At 44.8% G+C, this 19,576-nt stretch overlaps 1 protein-coding gene across 3 annotated transcripts in view; it reads right to left on the bottom strand.

Moving 5' to 3' along the window:
• LOC126285011 (carboxypeptidase N subunit 2) overlaps nt 1-19,576 on the bottom strand; it is a 168,360-nt gene that overhangs the window by 21,322 nt on the left and 127,462 nt on the right. For 2 of the 3 annotated variants that reach the window (XM_049984320.1, XM_049984321.1), the window contains one exon: nt 4,221-4,346. The exons of the other annotated variant lie outside the window; for it this stretch is intronic. In XM_049984320.1, coding sequence (XP_049840277.1) covers nt 4,221-4,346 — 126 coding nt within the window. The remainder of the gene's footprint in view (nt 1-4,220; nt 4,347-19,576) is intronic. 3 annotated transcript variants of the gene reach the window in all.

The raw sequence follows: 19,576 nt of genomic DNA, 5'->3' as shown, positions 1-19,576 counted from the left end.
TGCCACGGAGGATCAGTTGGAAGATGGAATGGCGCGCCGTGGTCTCCAGCGATGAAAACGGATTCTGCCTGCACGCGAGTGATGTTCGTTTGGTGTACGAAGTAGACCTGGTGACTGCTGTGTCCCAGAGTGTATCCGTCCAAGGAACACTGGCGCCAGCCCACGACTCCCTCTCTGTGGGGCGGTAAGCTACAGCTCTCGTCCGCCTTTGGCGTTTCTGAAGGTGAAGCTCATCAGCGTTTGGTACGTGCAGAATGTTGTTAGACGCGATCTTTTGCCGTTCTTGCCGCAGGAAGGTGATGCGTTGTCCCTGCGGGGTAATGCTCACCCACGCACTACCAATGAAGCTCAACGTGCTGCGCAAGACGTGAAGCAACTTCGCCCGGCCATCACGATCTCTGGCTTGCCTCAAATCGAGCACGTGTGGGATATGATGAGATGAGAAGCGTCGCTTGCGACTCGTCAACCTACCTTGCAGCACTACATGAACAGGTCGGGTAGGCGTGGAATAACGTATCCCAGGATAGTATTCGCTCTCTCTGTCCTGAATGTCATGGTCAGTGGCGCCTGTGGAGGCTACATCACGTTGTAATATGGTGTTTTAGTATGGGTTGATACATGGTACCTCTGAACCGCTTGTGTTGTTGATCTATAAATGTTATCATTTCATGTGCTCCATGTGCACTGTTGCAACAGTAAATCTTGAATGAAGCAAAAACCTCTAAAAAGGTGTACTAATTTTTATTTTCGGTAGTGTACATACTTCTTGTCTGTGTAAGACAGAGACCATGACGACAGTGTTTTTACAAATTCAGCCATCTGAGTACACATCACGAAATGAATCGAAGCTTAGTCTCGGCTCGGATTCCTCTCTGACTACGGCAGAGATTTTCCCTCGTCTGTAGTTCTGTAGTCAGCAATGAGCTGGTTAAAAAAAACTGACAAAATAATGTCTGAAAATTGATATTTTGTATCTACTCAGTTGTCAAGCAATTTTGCATCAGAGCCTTACTAATTAATAAATGTACCTAAAGTTCTACGATTTTTAGATTCCATAACTTCTTTCTGAGAATCTGAAAGATGGTCTGAACATAATCGTGCCAGAGAGTCTTTAGTTTCCTATTTTTATGTGGAGACGAAACACTGGTCAATAGTGTAATGCCTCACTGCCTCGCCCAACAATTAAGAAACAAAAAACACAATTCGCTAGAAAGGCCATGAATGCACCTTTTTGAGATGACAAAGGGATTTTGTTTGCAGAGGTTGTGGAACTTAGAAGAATAATAATTCCTGAACCTCATCGTGAGACTTTAAGAAAGCTGAGCCGAGTCAGCCAGACATTCGTTAAGGAGCATCTTGTAGCAAAAATTTACGAATCTTCTTCCAGCTCAAAACATTTTATATGCATAAGAGCGTTGCAGTGACCAATTTTACGGACTAGGTGCTTGGCACGGGGTATGCCTCACACTCTTTCGCTTGCCTCCGCTAGCAACGGCAGCTGTCCAGCCGTCATCCGTCCGTTAAGGCACGCCCAGGCTCTTTGTGGTCCTACACTCCGCAGAGACACCACTGCGTTGCAGTGCTGTCTTCTTGGTTTTTTTAGACCTGAAAGGGTCCGTTTCTCACAGGGCCACGAGAAGTGTAGTACTGTGTACCCACTCCCCTCCATCTGTGGATACTGGTTGCATGACACAAACTGGACATGAAGTCTCATACAGTCAAAATGGTAATTACTACTCATGTCTGGGTCTCTTGCGGTGTTCTCGTGCTGGCCAGACAATGAAACTCGGAAAGTACTCCACCGATCTGGATAAATTGGAAGAAAAAATGATAATACAAGTAAACTGCAGTAATCCAAAACAAAACTGCCTTTCACTTGTTGTTCAGTAAGTTTCTGCTGTTTAACATATGCATTCAGCCGCGTTCCGCCTTAGATACAAGGCCTTTTTGAGTAGGTGTCCCGGAATATTCCACGATTTTTTCGTATAGATCATCGTTTGTACGTACAGGTTATAGTTCATTGAAGTTTCAGTAAACAAAAAGAAATCAGATCAGCGTGTAATTCATTATTTTTAAGCCAAATACTTTTCTCTCATATGACAAAGTTTTTCTTGTGGTCACTGTTTTCGAAATATAGCACTGTAACTGCCATTTTCTACATCTAGAGTGTCATTTGTTTCTGTAACTGTTGTCGACTTACTTGCTTTCAGTTGTTAATTCTGTGACTATATGTGCTGATGTAACACTTGTGTGTGTGTGTGTGTGTGTGTATGTGTGTGTGTGTTTTTGTGTGTGTGTGTGTGTGTGTGTGTGTGCCTTTCTATTTTTTAATCATTTATTTTCACAAAAATGCCTCTCAGCAGTATGGGACTTAACGTCTTAGGTCATCAGTCCCATAGAAGTTAGAAATACTTAAACCTAACTAAAATAAGGACATCACACACATCCGTCCCCTAGGCAGGATTCGAACCTGCGACCGTAGCAGTCCCGCGGTTCCGGACTGCAGCGTGTAGGACCGCTAGGCCACCGCGGCTGGCATTTATTTTCAAATTTCCCATTTTTTTTATTTTTTACTGTTTACTATATTTCTCTTTCTTTGTTATTTTTCGTTTATATACTTGCGAAAGAAATGGGATTTCTGATCATCTATTGGGATTATTGTCTATTATATGATAAGCCAGTGTAAAAAGTAAGTGGTTAGTCATATTCACTTGATCATTCAGTAGCAGCTAATTTTCAGATTTTGTTTTGTGTATATGGTAATTTTATTCTAAGTTTGGGGTATGTGTATATATTCTAACTATTTTCATGTCGTCCTCTTTTGTATCACGCTTTATGACGTGTCCTACTTTCAACCACATATCTTTAACAATTAGAGATCTGCTTGAAAGTACATCTAGATCTTTTATTTACGCAGGAAAAGTCTCGAATAACAACTTTGAAGAGCTCATTCACTTCTAAATGATCAATGCCTCAGCGTAAAACTGATGTCCCTCTTCATAATTCCAACTTGCAATAATAGCTTTAAAGCACTTGGCAAGATTTTTCTGTATCGTACCATTTTACTGGAGAAATACGTTCCAAAACGTGTTTTCAACGTACAGTGTGGTTCCAATACAATAATCATCGTAAAGCTTGTTAGGTTTAAGATGTAATTTCGTGAATGTACACACATAATTTTCTGTTCATATTTCAATAATATTCAGCACCAACTCCAGATATTTCAGTTTCAGTATGTGTACATGTCAGCTGGTGCATGATTAGTGAGACTAAAAGAAATAGTCTACTATCAAGATTCTTTCGGTAACTGGTAAATTGGAAAGAGACAGAGAGGTCGTTTGAGTTTTTAAGCGACGATCTGAGGGCAGGTGGACCTGCAACACTGTTGTCTGTTTCAAATACAACTACTCCATACCTGCAACATCCTTTTTGCGTGATTTTATCTCGCGAATTTTGATTTTTGCACAAACTGTGGGCACTGCTTCATGATACTTTTACAACCCGAACAAGAAAGGGCGGAAAGGATGGCACACGGGTACACACATATACAGATGGCGGTGGTATTGCGTACACTGGCGGAGCTGTCCTGTGTACTCAGATGGTGCACGTGAAAAGGCGTCCAATAGCATTGCGGGCGCACGACGAGAGCTCACAGACTCTGAGCGCGGAGGGGTAGTTGTAACTAGACACATGAGATATTCCATTTCGGAAATCGTTAGATATTCAATATTTCGAGATCCACAGTGCCAAAAGAATGCCAAGAATATCAAATATCGGGCATCACCTCTCACCACGGACAACGCAGTGGCAAACGGCCTTCACGTAACAAGCAGCGCCGTTTGCGTAGGGTTGTCGGTGCTAACAGACAAGCAACACTGCCTGAAATAACAGCAGAAGTCAATGTGCGACGTAGACGAGCTTATTCGTTGGGGCAAGGCGGTGAAATTTCACGTCTCCACTCCGGCCGGCCAACTGTTTAAAACTACTCGTGATTGGTCGTTAGTATGCTTTATAGAAATAAACTTTCAGTGACTGATCCTGCTTGTTAATGTATAAGATGACTCTTTCCCCATCTTCATGATGGGGTTTATAGAACACAAGGAGGCAACGATGAGTGAAAACATTTTCATGCACTTAACTAACTGCATCCTTCTGAAGTGACGTTTGAGATTTACCGACGTTGGTTTAAATACATTTTTGTCAGAAGGAGAGGTACTGACGTGGCGAGGTACAGCGCCGAGCAGTCGCAGTGCCAGGGGTTCTTGGCCAGCTTGATGGCGACCAGGTCCGGCACGGCGTCGAACGCGCCCGCCGGGATGTACTGCAGCTTGTTGCTGTCGATCTGCCTGCGAACGGACAGCGTCACATTTGACTTGCGTGCTCGAAATGGCATGAGGCTTCACTGAAACCAAGAAAACTGCACAAAGTGACCAACAGATGGCGCTTCATACGATGCAAAAGCAAAGCGTAACCAAATGGAACTACAAAGTTCCAGAGGCAGTCATCTATGATGTATACACGCATGCTGAAGCGACGAATGAACATTCGTACCAACGCTGCTCTCTTGGCGCAGGCACTAACCACTACGTTACCCTGACACAGTGGCAAGGCCCGCCCTACTACGTCTCCCTCCTCAGTCCAAATTCCCTTTCACGCCTCAGCCCACTTGGTATTCCCCCTAAACTGGAACAGCATTGCAGAGGCTCTCCAGCTATATTGGAAAGCATCGAAAGAAATGCGGTGTCGTGCCTGAAACACAGGCATATGTGCTTTAGTCAAGTAACACCTTTTCAGGCCTCAAACATCCATCAAGTATATATGCAGACTCATGCGAGAAATGAAAATTTGTACCGAGGCTGGAATCCGAACCCTGGTGTCTACTCACTATAAATCCATTCTGCGTAAGAATAAACCTGATGTGAACATTGCACTATGTATTGTTCCGCGTTTGCTGGAACCTCATTGGATTTCCGTTTTACATGGGACTGCAGCCAAGCTGCCTGGAGTACTGTCAAGTACGATAACAAGGGCACGTTTTGTGCTGTGCGTAGCGCGCACGTCGACTCAGCGGCAGTACGGGACGACAGCTTCAGCGGCGCATTTAACTTGGACTGCACTGGCCGGTCAGCTGGTACAGCTGTAAGGCGTCGTGCTCTCCCGACCTTCATTGCTTGCTTATTCCGCCCTCACAGTCATATTCCGCACATCAAGCGCTTCATTCGAACCCAAACTCGATAAGATAAAGTCAATGTTGTGTGAATTCATATAAACGATACTCAAGTAACAAGTGCACACTGGGGTTGAGATACTCGAGGCTGGCGTACGCACACACACTCAAGACACGTCTGTCACAAGAGCTTTTAGTTCGGGAGAGGCGGAATGCACGCAGAGAAGCCAGTCCCTTCAGAGGGCGATTCAGGCTATCAACGTAGGACAGCCACTGCCCGAGTGAAAGGGGAGAACGACCCCATGTTCGGCTTAAAAGCAAATTCCGCTACATTGTGTGGGGACGCCCAGCCTACGCATTCTTTACAAACACGGCACGCCGTTTCAGAAGTTTTCACAGAGAGACAGCAAACGCCAAACGCCGATGCTACAAATTTCCGGATTGGCCGCCCTAAACGAAACGTTATTCTCCCGTTTCAGAAGAGCAATGCTGATTGGCAGACGATATTCCTGACGCCTTGAGCTGAAGGAGCAATGGAAGAGACCAAAAGATATACCCCTTCACGTCTGACGTGGAGAGGGGCCGTTCTGTTGTCGCTCTTGGAGCGAGAACACGTAACGAGAGCGTGTGCGCTCGTACGTGTACTCAAAGAGCGAGGACCAAGTCTCTCCTCAGTACTTCACTGGGAGAGCACCTCTGTCGAGAGCGAAACGGAGTGCGACTCTATGTTGAATCCTTGCGATTAAGCGCTGTTCACTGTGTTGGCTGCCACACTTACTGTGCGGTGTGAACGGACAGAGTTATAGTTAAACGCCTGCGAGCGAATTTTTGAGTGGCATCACGGTGGACTGGTTATCTGACCGGTGTACCCCGCCAGTAGTTAGACTAGGGGCGAACAGGAGTCCTTGACTTCATCAAGGCATAGGGAGAGTTTGATTGGCGAAGGTCAATCAGGATAGAACGAGAGTTATCTTATTTGTCAGCAGCGAGCGGCGCAGACAGCAGCCATCGCAGCTTACAGTATTGTGCGCTACAGCTCTGGCGGGCCCCATATTTCCTCCACAACAGTACACTTCACTGCATTTCACACGCGACAGCCTCGATCGTACCTAGGAACATTGTAACGGATAATTATTCAAGTTGAGTAGGCGTGGCTGTCAGCCATTCTGCCAATTTAATAACAATCTTAAACTTTGTATAGAAATTTCATTAACGAATCCTATGCTTAAGAGGTAACTTCACATTCCGAAAAGAACTCGGAAATAACTTGTTCATTTCCTAACTAAAAGTGCCATTGCGATTTCTCAGAATTTTTTCAAAATAAGTAATAATTTTCGTTAGTTTCATCTTTTTCTCACACTAACTAGCACTACTCCAGTACCCAAGTATCCCACTAGTTACATAAAGAAATTTTGTGAATTTTTGTGTCTTTCCTTACAGCGGAAGACTCCAGAAGATATTTATTGCTGAAAGTTTTTCGAGCATTTCTCTTTATAATGTTAGGAGCGTCTGTCTGACTTGTGTAGTAGTGTGGGTGTGGAAATTGCAACTTGCAGGAGCCACAGAGTAAACGGTGCATCTCAGATTAAGCCGTTGCGCAGAATAGGAGATCAACCCCACGCTCACATAGTGACGTGGCCAGCTGCAGTTCACACGTAAAAAGAGACGAGCAGAGGAGCAATACAGCTCCGAACGTCATTTAATTTTTAAGCAGAATGAAATAACACACTGCAAATCTCTCACAGTACGCTTCTTAGACGACTAGACGAAAAGTGCAACACGTTGTCGTTTTTAGCCAACGTACTATTGTAATTAAAAACAAGAATCACGAAAATTCCTGACATAATCATAGGATAATTTTTTGCATGAGCTGTGTGTAACGTAAGAGAGTCTTGAAGCTACTGAAGGTATTACTTTCAGTCAGTCCTCTGGTAATCTCTTAGCTCCTTCCAAATCCGAAACCGAGAAATACATTTCAGTTCTGGAAGTGTCACCTGCTACTTTGATAACGAGCCTATCAAGAACAGAACCCACGAAGCCAAACAGGCGCAGCATTTTCTCTTCTCCTTTTATGACGAGCCGTTCCACACCCCGCCAGCGTTCGGCAGTGACGTGTGGAGAAGCTGCATGCGTTAGTTCCAGTACGTTTGGCAGCTTAACAGTCTTCTTGCTTCTCGGGCCAAATCCCGCAGCTTGGCTGCAGATCAGTTCTGTTGGGTTCTCATTGTGACTGTACAGTGGTAAATGTAAAAATGCAGCATTGTGATTGTACAGTGGTAAATGTAAAAATGCAGCATTGTGATTGTACAGTGGCAAATGTAAAAATGCAGCATTGTGATTGTACAGTGGTAAATGTAAAAATGCTGCATTTGCGTGATGCACTCGATGCTGTGAAAATCATAGTCTTTCATGTTTCTACGATACTTATGTACCTCTGTGGTATAAAACGATGGACATGGCCCAAATAAAGACATTTTGGTTTTTCGTTTTTGCCTTAAAAAATTAAATTATGTTTTCTTAATTTAAACAACTTTTATGAACAGAGTTTCATAAAACATCGATAACTAAGGATTTGTTTTTGAAACGGAAACGGGAATTTAGAGTCCATTATGTAATTAGAAGCAAGAAGACGTGCATTATTCATAAAAAATGAAGAGTTTTATAATTACGAGATGTAGGTATTTCAAATTGAACGAGAAAGAACAAATGACATTGGGGAGGTTTGAACCAACGCACGAATAACCGCATTTAGTACATTCCATTTTGCTCCCAACTGTGCTACACGTTCGACGTAGATTTGTATGTCAACTGCAGTATACACAAAACTTCATGGCATCTCCGTAAATTTATGAAACACATTAAGAACAGCCTGTTTCTCGGCACTTTTTAACCGTGTTCCACGCTCGTGTTTCACTGCGGAACAGAAAGTAGCCTCAGCCATTTTCATACTACACATTAACAGCGCAACAATCAGAGCACAACGCTGCAGAGGCTCTGACTGTTCACGATTTTTGAAATAAAAACTACTTGGTTGAAGCGTGTTTAAGAGAAACGTTGATGACTATTAATACAAGAATATCTTAAAGGTTCATTTAACGTGACTTAGTAATAAGATATCTAATGTATAAGTAGCGTAACACGACCAGTGTACGTGTGCTACGGCTTCTGACCAATCATCGCGTTTGTGTTTGTTTACGTCAGGTGTATCGTTACGATGAATCGATTATAGGCAGGTGCAGTAACCACTACGCCACCCTGACGCAGTGACTTTGCGTAACTGCACGGACTACAGTAGCACAGTGCCGTCCCTACCAAGTGGGCTGAGGCACGACTGGGAATTTGTACTGAGGAATGATGCGTGCTCGGGTAGTGCTTGCAGGTGCCAGTGTGGTGTGATGGTTAGCACATCCGCCTAGTGAGCAAGAGGCCCACGTTCAAATCCTTTTCAAAAAAAAAAAAAAAAATTCGTTCATCCGTTCAATCTGCGGTAGATCATCATTGATGTTCGGGACATGAAAAGGCCTCTGGAAGCGTATACAATCATGTGTTCAAAGCATCCATGCCTGGATTCCAGGCAGGATCCTCCATTTCGTTAGATGCTGAGGTACTATTCAAAAACAGTTGGAGCGCCTCTGCATTGCTGTTCGGCTTTGGGGAAATACCAAGTGAGCTGAGGCGTGAATGGGAATTTGGACTGCTGGGGTAGGCCATGCGTTTCTACAAAGCCACTGCACCAGGATGGTACCCTGAGCTCCCGCTCACTACGCCGATGTGTTCACTACAAAACAGTACACATTTTCAATCGTCGCTTCAATCTGCACAAATACATCAGTTAGCATAAACAACTGGTTTCTAGCAAAGACGGTGTTCTTCATAGCATAGGCTCGCCATCTCAGTCATCGCTTATCAACAATCCCTGTAGCCGAGGGACAAAGTTGTGAACAGCACTTTATGGTTTGTCAGTAGGTATGGTGAAAAACTGACGTCGGAGGCCGTACGATCGCGGCAGATTCGAGGCTTCAGGTAGCCACATAAACAGTAACCACACGGAACGGACTGAGGTCTGGGGACATGGGAGGCCAAGCATGACGGACGTTGTGGCTCAGAACGCAATCCTCACCAAACAGAGATCTCTCTCAATTGTAGCAAGGCACGTGTTTCAATTTATCCGTCCCTGTGTACATTATACCGTGAGTTAGTGCATTTTCAAATGTTAGAGACCTTTTCGGTAATTTTGTATCTACGCCTAAAACTGTATCACTATCAAACCTTTGTGAAGTGCTTGGCAGAGGGCACTTCCAAAGTAGTAGATATTGGGATTTCTTCCCGATCTAGGCACGTATGAAGCGCAGAAACAATGACTGTTTAAATACCTTTGTGGACGCTGTAATTAATCTAATCTCGTCCTCACGAAACCTACGGGAGATATACATAGTAGGCTGCAGTGTATTAGTATAGCTGCCTTTCTCTGCATACGTTCACTATCACGTGTTAGCCCTACTTTGTACCGTCCCACACACTTGAGCAATATTCTTGGGATGGCTCGCACGAGTGATTTGTGATCAACCTCCTTCGAAGACTAATTTCATTTCCCTAGAATTCTATCACCCAACTAAAGTCTGCCTCCTGTTTTATCTACCGCTGAGCCTATCTGATCTTACCATTTCATATCCTTAGAAAGTACCTAGGAATTTGTATGAGTTGACCGATTTCAACTGTGACTCGTTGATACTGTAATCATAGAATATTACTTTTGTCGTTTTAGGAAATGCTCAGTTTTACATTTCCGAAAATATGAAGTAAGTTGACTACCTTTGCACCATATTTAAATCTTATCAAGGTCGGACTGAATATGACTGCATAATTTCCGAAAAATCTGAGGTTATTATTATTACCGTCCACTAGATAATTAACAAACAGCACGAACAGCAAGCATCTTACCACACTTCTGTGAACCACACCTGAAGTTGATTCCATTTCTGCCAGTGATAAGATTCTATGTCCTCATTTATCAAAAATCCTCATTCCAGCCACAAATTTTGATTCATAAACCATACTCTCGTTCTTTTGACAATAAGCTAATAAGCGTTCGATTCTGAGTCAAATGCTTCTCGGAAATCGAGACATACTCCATTGACTTGACTGACTTAGTCCATGGCTTCCATGACGGCGAGCGAGAAAAGTGCGAGTTCTCGTTCAAATGATCTATGTTTTCGGAAGCCATGCTGATAGTCGCACGGCAAGCGTGCGACCGTTACGTAAAATCTGATAAATAAGAATTTTAATGAATTTTAATTCAAGTTATCTGTTCATTTTAGCGATATAATGAAGTAGTGGTGTAAGGCGTGATCGCGTGATAAAATATGGTTTCCCTCGCTCTCACTGAAGGATCTCTCGGTAATTACGCAGCCACTACTTTGTGCTCCCAACAGCGGATGCTTTAATTGTTTTCATACCTCGCAACTAGGGCCCGGTTTAATATGTACATAAATACACTCCTGGAAATTGAAATAAGAACACCGTGAATTCATTGTCCCAGGAAGGGGAAACTTTACTGACACATTCCTGGGGTCAGATACATCACATGATCACACTGACAGAACCACAGGCACACAGACACAGGCAACAGAGCATGCACAATGTCGGCACTAGTACAGTGTATATCCACCTTTCGCAGCAATGCAGGCTGCTATTCTCCCATGGAGACGATCGTAGAGATGCTGGATGTAGTCCTGTGGAACGGCTTGCCACGCCATTTCCACCTGGCGCCTCAGTTGGACCAGCGTTCGTGCTGGACGTGCAGACCGCGTGAGACGACGCTTCATCCAGTCCCAAACATGCTCAATGGGGGACAGATCCGGAGATCTTGCTGGCCAGGGTAGTTGACTTACACCTTCTAGAGCACGTTGGGTGGCACGGGATACATGCGGACGTGCATTGTCCTGTTGGAACAGCAAGTTCCCTTGCCGCTCTAGGAATGGTAGAACGATGGGTTCGATGACGGTTTGGATGTACCGTGCACTATTCAGTGTCCCCTCGACGATCACCAGAGGTGTACGGCCAGTGTAGGAGATCGCTCCCCACACCATGATGCCAGGTGTTGGCCCTGTGTGCCTCAGTCGTATGCAGTCCTGATTTTGGCGCTCACCTGCACGGCGCCAAACACGCATACGACCATCATTGGCACCAAGGCAGAAGCGACTCTCATCGCTGAAGACGACACGTCTCCATTCGTCCCTCCATTCACGCCTGTCGCGACACCACTGGAGGCGGGCTGCACGATGTTGGGGCGTGAGCGGAAGACGGCTTAACGGTGTGCGGAACCGTAGCCCAGCTTTATGGAGACGGTTGTGAATGGTCCTCGCCGATACCCCAGGAGCAACAGTGTCCCTAATTTGGTGGGAAGTGGCGGTGTGGTCCCCTACGGCACTGCGTAGGATCCTACGGTCTTGGCGTGCATCCGTGCGTCGCTGCGGTCCGGTCCCAGGTCGACGGGCACGTGCACCTTCCGCCGACCACTGGCGACAACATCGATGTACTGTGGAGACCTCACGCCCCACGTGTTGAGCAATTCGGCGGTACGTCCACCCGGCCTCCCGCATGCCCACTATACGCCCTCGCTCAAAGTCCGTCAACTGCACATACGGTTCACGTCCACGCTGTCGCGGCATGCTACCAGTGTTAAAGACTGCGATGGAGCTCCGTATGCCACGGCAAACTGGCCGACACTGACGGCGGCGGTGCACAAATGCTGCGCAGCTAGCGCCATTCGACGGCCAACACCGCGGTTCCTGGTGTGTCCGCTGTGCCGTGCGTGTGATCATTGCTTGTACAGCCCTCTCGCAGTGTCCGGAGCAAGTATGGTGGGTCTGACACACCGGTGTCAATGTGTTCTTTTTTCCATTTCCAGGAGTGTATTTTCGTTTTAAGTAATTTCCATTCTTTCTATAGTTTTCTACGTATTTCATGACATCTGGAGTCTGAAAATGTAACTTTCATTTCCCACATTTCAAAGTTTATATGTTTCGTATTTTAATGTTTAGTCCATATTTTTGTATCAGAATTGCATAAATCAATATTTCAAACGGCGTAACAGCATTAAAGAATTCATTAAATGATGCTTCAAAGCGCGATTGCTGGCCCCGGAATGGACTATCCAGAAACATAAATCACACCGTGCAAAGTATCCTAAGTCTTTCAGATAGGCTGCAAACCGTAAGTGTTGCTTCCCACACATTATGGGAAGAGGGAATAAAGCAAACGCTATTCCGGACAGTGAAGCATTGAAAACGTGTTTTCGGAGTGGTGGGGAGGGGAGTAGCAGTTTTCGACATGATATCCACTGCTGAGAACATACCGTTCCCTACCAGTCATCTCCTGTAGCGAAAATGTCTCACCAAGGTTACGAGCTTTCGTGACAGCACATTTATAAATACGCTGTTATCGAGTTTCTTTGTAATAATGAACACAATGTTCAATTAAGGCAGCTAAAAAGCACATCCTTTCGATGGCAAAGGTTGTTGGTAACCTCGACGTCCGCGAAAACTACCAGTTTTAAACGAGAGTGCAAGAGCTCACTAAGAAGTTTACAGACGATACGTTATAAGCTATCTTCGTCGTAGATATTTACATGATTTCTATTCCTCCACGTCTTCTGCTTAATCACTCGATTGGCTTTGGCGTGGAATACAAAACAATTAGGCCTTACAATCAAGCGGGCTATTTCACGCCAGCGATGCGAACAGTAAGCCTGCAGCTTTAAACGTTCCCTCACTATTATACTCGAGTGTCTCGTTCAACGCGCAACGTCTGGCGCGCGCCTCCACAAGTAGTATGCATAACTTCACGTCTGTGTCATTCACAGCTGGTAACGGTTGTATTTCAAAGTGAAAAAATATACTGAAGATATCACAAACCAGTCTTTGAGTGCAGATTGTAAAGTACTGTTTTGTAATGCTTGTGAAAAATCCGTGTCGACTGAGCAACGGTTTCTAATATCACAGCACATATCTACCACAAAACATAAGGTAAATATTACAAGAAAGGATGAATTCAAACATCAATTTTTTCTGATGTAACAGCCAGTGGCTCCCAATGTTCTACTTTCTCGAAATATTTATGTTATGGCGTGATTTGTGGAGACATACCTTTATGGACATTAAACAACCCAGTATTTAAACACTTCCTAGAGAATTATCCAAGCAAACATATTGCTACTGAATATACACTTAGAAAAAAGTATGTCAACAGCATTTACGAGGATTGTTTGGCGTCGATTCGAGACGTAATTCAGGATAGTCCTATATGGGTCGCAATCGACGAGATTGTGGACACTCGATGTCAGTGCGTTGGCGATGCAGTAATCCAGGTGATGCATTGGTTAACGTAACTGCCCAGTCAGTAGGAGATCGTGGGTTCGAATCCCGGTGCGGCGCACATTTTAACTCGTCGCTCGTCATTGCGCATAAAGTCCCGATGCAGCTGATATCATCAGTCCCTTGCCTTCCTTTCCTTTCTTCTCCCTTCAACCTTCAATTAGCATAATATGTATCGCAGCTGCGGATTCCACCTGGTGTCTGTTCTTTTGGGCATGTCCCAAATGAACAGATGCCACACATTCGTGCAGTTGATTCCTCGATGTGCTGTGATTCCACAACCATCAGGGCAGATGCACATTTACATTCGAGCTCCAGCGGGAATCTAAAGTTATCAAGCACGAAGGACATGAACGGACACTGTGGATGATTACTAGCGATAGGTAAGCATGAGGATCGGCTGAGGACCGTGCCAAGATAGTCCTCGCATTTGCAATTAACGCAGTGTCCGGGTGTCGAAGTGATTAACGCACCTGCCCAGTAAGCAGGAGATCCCAGGTTCGAATCCCAGTCTGGAACATGTTTTCTCTGCCGGTCCGGATGCAGCTGATATCATCAGTCCCTTCCCTTCCTTTCCTTTCTTCCCTCTCCACCTTCAATTTGCACAATACTGTCACACTGCCTTTGGCGCTAGCAGTGCGAGCCTCCAGGTCCTGCCACCAGTGTTTGTCAGGGAATCCTCTTGGTTTTGGCCTCCAAATGGCTTCATAGCCTGAGGTCAGTGCTGGGTATATGTGAACGTCGTCACGGTCTTCTCACTATGATGACTTACCAGAACGTCGCTTCAGGCTTGTGCGCGTTTGGACTGCTCGTTGGGTGTTTATATGTGACCCTGATACTTCATTGGTCTTGCCTGGGATGTTTTAAACAGGGTTTCTTGGTTGTATGAGTTTCGGGCCAAAACGAAAAAGAAAACCGGGTGTCTCTTTGTTTTACGTGCACAGTGTAGTGCGACGCTTGTCATTGTACACGTCTATAAATGTTCCATCAGATCTTCTACTGTACAGTTTAAATAAAAAGCACAAAATCGAATACACAGTAGAAGGCAGCGGACCGTCCTGTTATATCCTCACGCAATGTCTTTTCGTGACTGCAAAACATACGTGTACCATATCTTCTCGTTATTTTATATACAGAAAGGAAGACTTTGGAAGGAATATACACTGACGGAAAGAAAATAGCAACACCAAGAAGGAGTCGCGGGTCATAAAGTACAGTTGGTAGGCGTGTTTCTGCATTTGAAAGACGATGTCTATGCAGATTTCGCTCCAGCCGTCTAAGAGTGGCGCTGATAGCGCCACGTTTGCTTTACGTCCTCACTGTAGCTGTCGTGGCCGTTAGCTGCCTCTGAGGCTGAAAGTGTCGAGCTGATCACGGCCGAGAAAGCCTTCAAAGCGTCAAAGACGTCGTTACCGACACTCTCCGAGTCGTGTAATAGGGCTACGAGAAGCTGGACATTCCTTTTGCGATACTGCAGAAAGACTCGGCAGGAATGTAGGCACAGTAGCTGACTGCTGGCAGCGGCGTTCACGACATACGGAGAAGAGGGGGCGCCGGGCGGCCATGTGGCACTACGGAGAGGACGTCCACATGTTCGGCGTGTGGCTACCGCGCATCGCAATTAATCTGCAGCGGCAATTCGCACCACAGTGACACAAAAAACTCTTACAAAGCGGTTACTTCAAGGACATCTCAGCGCCACATGTCCTGTAGCGTATATTCCACTGACCGCAAGCCGCCACCACATGCGACGGTGTGAAGCGAAAGCTCGCTGAAGGGCAGGGTGGAGGTCTGTTACGTTCCCTGTTGGGAGCTTGTTCTCCCTCGGTGGCAGTGACGAACGCGTGTCGGTTAGATGTGGACCAGCAGAGGAGCTGCGCCCAGCCCGGCTGCTTGACAGAGGCACTAGACCTTCACCTTCACGAATTCGTATCACAGCAGGAGGACTCTCGTAGTTATCCCACGCACCTTGACTGCAAAGCTGTATGTCAAACTGGTGAACCTACCTGTTGTGCTGCCATTCACGTACAGATTCCAGGGGGTGCTTTCCAACACGATAACGCTGTTATAACCCAATGTGCTCTACAAAGAGTCACAGTTCGCATTGGGCTGTTGGATCACCAGATCTGTCTCCAGTCGAGCACGAACGCCAACTCCAGCGTCATCCACAAACAGCGCTAACCGTCCCTCTATTGACTGACCAAGTGCAGTAGGCATGGAACTCCAGCTTACAAACTAACATCCGGCACCTACATAGCACAATGCATGCACCTTTGCATCCTTGTATTCAACATTCTGACGGCTACACCGGTTACTAATGTACATTTACAACCGCGTATCTCGCGCTTATATTCATCAGTGATCTTCCGCTGTTAATCACTTAAATATTTCTTCTAGGCAAATGTATACCTGAAATTTAATTACTCTACATTACTTATTTTCTGGTGTTTGGGCCTTGTTCTGTCAGTGTATTCGAAAATCATTATTATTAACAAGCTTCACTAGCTATGAAAGCTTTTAACGGTTGGTTTTACAGTGCCTTCCCAGAAAGTTCTGTATTAGTATTTAATTTCCCTTTTCCTCACGCACAGGATTTTCGTATCTTTTCTGATGTCAAAGATGGTTTGGCGAGGTCTTCGTCATTTATGGTGTTCCGTAAACAGTTCGAGGATTTTCCTTTCTTTCTTATAGTGAAGTTTGTATCCATACCAACTAGGTAATCTAGCTTTAATTTTGAATATAATGTCTGGCACTCCATACAAATCACAGACTTCCGCGTTTTTCGACTTTTAGCTGTGGTTTTATCTTGGACTCCTCCAAACATATTTCTCAACATTTGCCTCTCAGAGGTTTTTAATTTCACCTTTTCTGATTTTGTTAATATCTAGCTCTCATAGGCATATATATTACGACATTAAAATCTCGCTGAGGTTCAAAGCTCCTGTTTACATTTCTCCTGAGATTGCAAAACACGACGTGCAGGAAACAGAAACACGTAGTGTTTTGTAGAAGGCAGTTTTTTAAATACCAAAACAATAGCGAGAACGAATATAATAAGAATTTTATAAACGAGGATCTTTGAATTTATTGCAATGAGTCTGATTTTTGCTATGTCCAGCAGTGTTGCATATGCCAGCACGTTAAACCTGTGTTCCCGTTTTTTTTCCCTGAAGAAGTGAACTGCCGGTTTCTCATTGGGCGCCTCCGTAGATGACACACCACATGTGGAGAAATAGGGGAACGAAATCGACGGAGGAACATAACAAGCAGGTGGTGCCTTCCAGATATATTTAGATTCTTCAAAATGTACTGGAAGCAAACTTGGAAATCAAGTTACCTGATACTCCATGTTAGGGGTTGACTGTAGAGAGAATTATCCAGTCAGGGTCTCTTTTTATGGTAAAAATTAATTGCTGTGAAACTGAAAAACAATGCAACTGGACAAATCAGAAATGTGACAGCCAAGTGAGTTAAGGATAAGATTTAGGGTACATATGAAATCTACCAGTTTTTCCATTCGTCTGTAAAGAATTCGCGTTAGTATTTTGCAGCCGTGGCTTATTAAACCTGAGTCGAAACAAGGCCCCCGGAGTAGACAACATTCCATTAGAACTACTGACGGCCTTGGGAGAGCCAGTCATGACAAAACTCTACCAGCTGGTGAGCAAGATGTATGAGACAGGCGAAATACCCTCAGACTTCAAGAAGAATATAATAATTCCAATCCCAAAGAAAGCAGGTGCTGACAGATGTGAAAATTACCGAACTATCAGTTTAATAAGCCACGGCTGCAAAATACTAACGCGAATTCTTTACAGACGAATGGAAAAACTGGTAGATGCAGACCTCGGGGAGGATCAGTTTGGATTCCGTCGAAATGTTGGAACACGTGAGGCAATACTGACCTTACGACTTATCTTAGAAGAAAGATTAAGAAAAGTCAAACCTACGTTTCTAGCATTTGTAGACTTAGAGAAAGCTTTTGACAATGTTGACTGGAATACTCTTTTTCAAATTCTAAAGGTGGCAGGGGTAAAATACAGGGAGCGAAAGGCTATTTATAATTTGTACAGAAACCAGATGGCAGTAATAAGAGTCGAGGGGTATGAAAGGGAAGCAGTGGTTGGGAAAGGAGTGAGACAGGGTTGTAGCCTCTCCCCGATGTTATTCAATCTGTATATTGAGCAAGCAGTAAAGGAAACAAAAGAAAAATTTGGAGTAGGTATTAAAATTCTTGGAGACGAAGTAAAAACTTTGAGGTTCGCCGATGACATTGTAATTCTGTCAGAGACGGCAAAGGACTTGGAAGAGCAGTTGAACGGAATGGACAGTGTCTTGAAAGGAGGATATAAGATGAACATTAACAAAGGCAAAACGAGGATAATGGAATGTAGTCAAATTAAATCGGGTGATGCTGAGGGAATTAGATTAGGAAATGAGACACTTAAAGTAGTAAAGGAGTTTTGCTATTTAGGAAGTAAAATAACTGATGATGTTCGAAGTAGAGAGGATATAAAATGTAGACTAGCAATGGCAAGGAATGCGTTTCTGAAGAAGAGAAATTTGTTAACATCAAATATAGATTTATGTATCAGGAAGTCGTTTCTGAAAGTATTTGTTTGGAGTGTAGCCATGTATGGAAGTGAAACATGGACGATAACTAGTTTGGACAAGAAGAGAATAGAAGCTTTCGAAATGTGGTGCTACAGAAGAATACTGAAGATAAGGTGGATAGATCACGTAACTAATGAGGAGGTACTGAATAGGATTGGGGAGAAGAGAAGTTTGTGGCACAACTTGACTAGAAGAAGGGATCGTTTGGTAGGACATGTTTTGAGGCATCAAGGGATCACAAATTTAGCATTGGAGGGCAGCGTGGAGGGTAGAAATCGTAGAGGGAGACCGAGAGATGAGTACACTAAGCAGATTCAGAAGGATGTAGGTTGTAGTAGGTACTGGGAGATGAAGCAGCTTGCACAGGATAGAGTAGCATGGAGAGCTGCATCAAACCAGTCTCAGGACTGAAGACAACAACAACAACAATGAAATCTGTATAAAGGTACACTGAAGAGCCAAAGAAACTGATACACCTGGCTAATGTCGTGTACCCCCCCCCCCCCCCCCCCCCCACGTGCACGCAGAAGTGCCGCAACACGACGTGGCATGGACTCGACTAATGTGTGAAGCAGTGCTGGAGGAAACTGACACCATGAATCTTACAGGGCTGTCGCCTGCTGACATGCAAGGTCCATGGATTCATGAGGTTGTCTCCATACCTGTACACGTGCATCCGCTCGACACAATTTGAAACGAGACTCGTACGATCTGGCAACATGTTCTCAGTCATCAACAGTCCAATGTCGGTGCTGGCGGGCCCACGCGAGGCGTAAAGCTCTGCGTCGTGCAGTCATTAAGTGTGCACGAGCGGGCCTTCGGCTCCGAAAGCCCACGTCGATGACGTTGCGCTGACATTTCTTGATGTGCTAGCACTGAAATCTGTAGCAATACCGAACGGTTGCACTTCTGTCACGTTGAACGATTCTCTTCAGTCGTTACTGTTCCAATTCTTGCAGGATCTTTCTCCGGCCATAGCCATGTCGGAGATTCGATATTTTACTGGACTCCTGATATTCACAGTACACTCGTGAAATGGTCGTACGGGGAAATCCCCACTTTATCGCTACCTATGAGATGCTGTGTCCCGCGTTCGTGCGCCGACTGTAACACCACGTTCAAACTCACTTAAATTTTGATAATCTGCCATTGTAGCAAGAGTAACCGATCTAACAACTGCGCCAGACACTTGTCTTAAAGAGGCGTTGCCGACCGCAGCGCCGTGTTTGGCTGTTGTATTTGAATACGCGTCCCTATACCAGTTTCTTTGGTGCTTCAGTGTAGTACGATATGAACTGTAACTGACAAAGTCTCCAGATACACAGTACATAACGCTGTAATAATGTTCATATCCTTCCACATTTAGAGTGTTACTGAGCGCAATGAGGCGGTCACATGCTGACCACAAAAAAGATCCCGA

This window comes from Schistocerca gregaria, chromosome 8 (assembly GCF_023897955.1).
Source record: "Schistocerca gregaria isolate iqSchGreg1 chromosome 8, iqSchGreg1.2, whole genome shotgun sequence".
NCBI lineage: Eukaryota > Metazoa > Arthropoda > Insecta > Orthoptera > Acrididae > Schistocerca > Schistocerca gregaria.
Note: the sequence above shows the minus strand (reverse complement) of the source record. Positions and strands in the feature narration are given on the sequence as shown.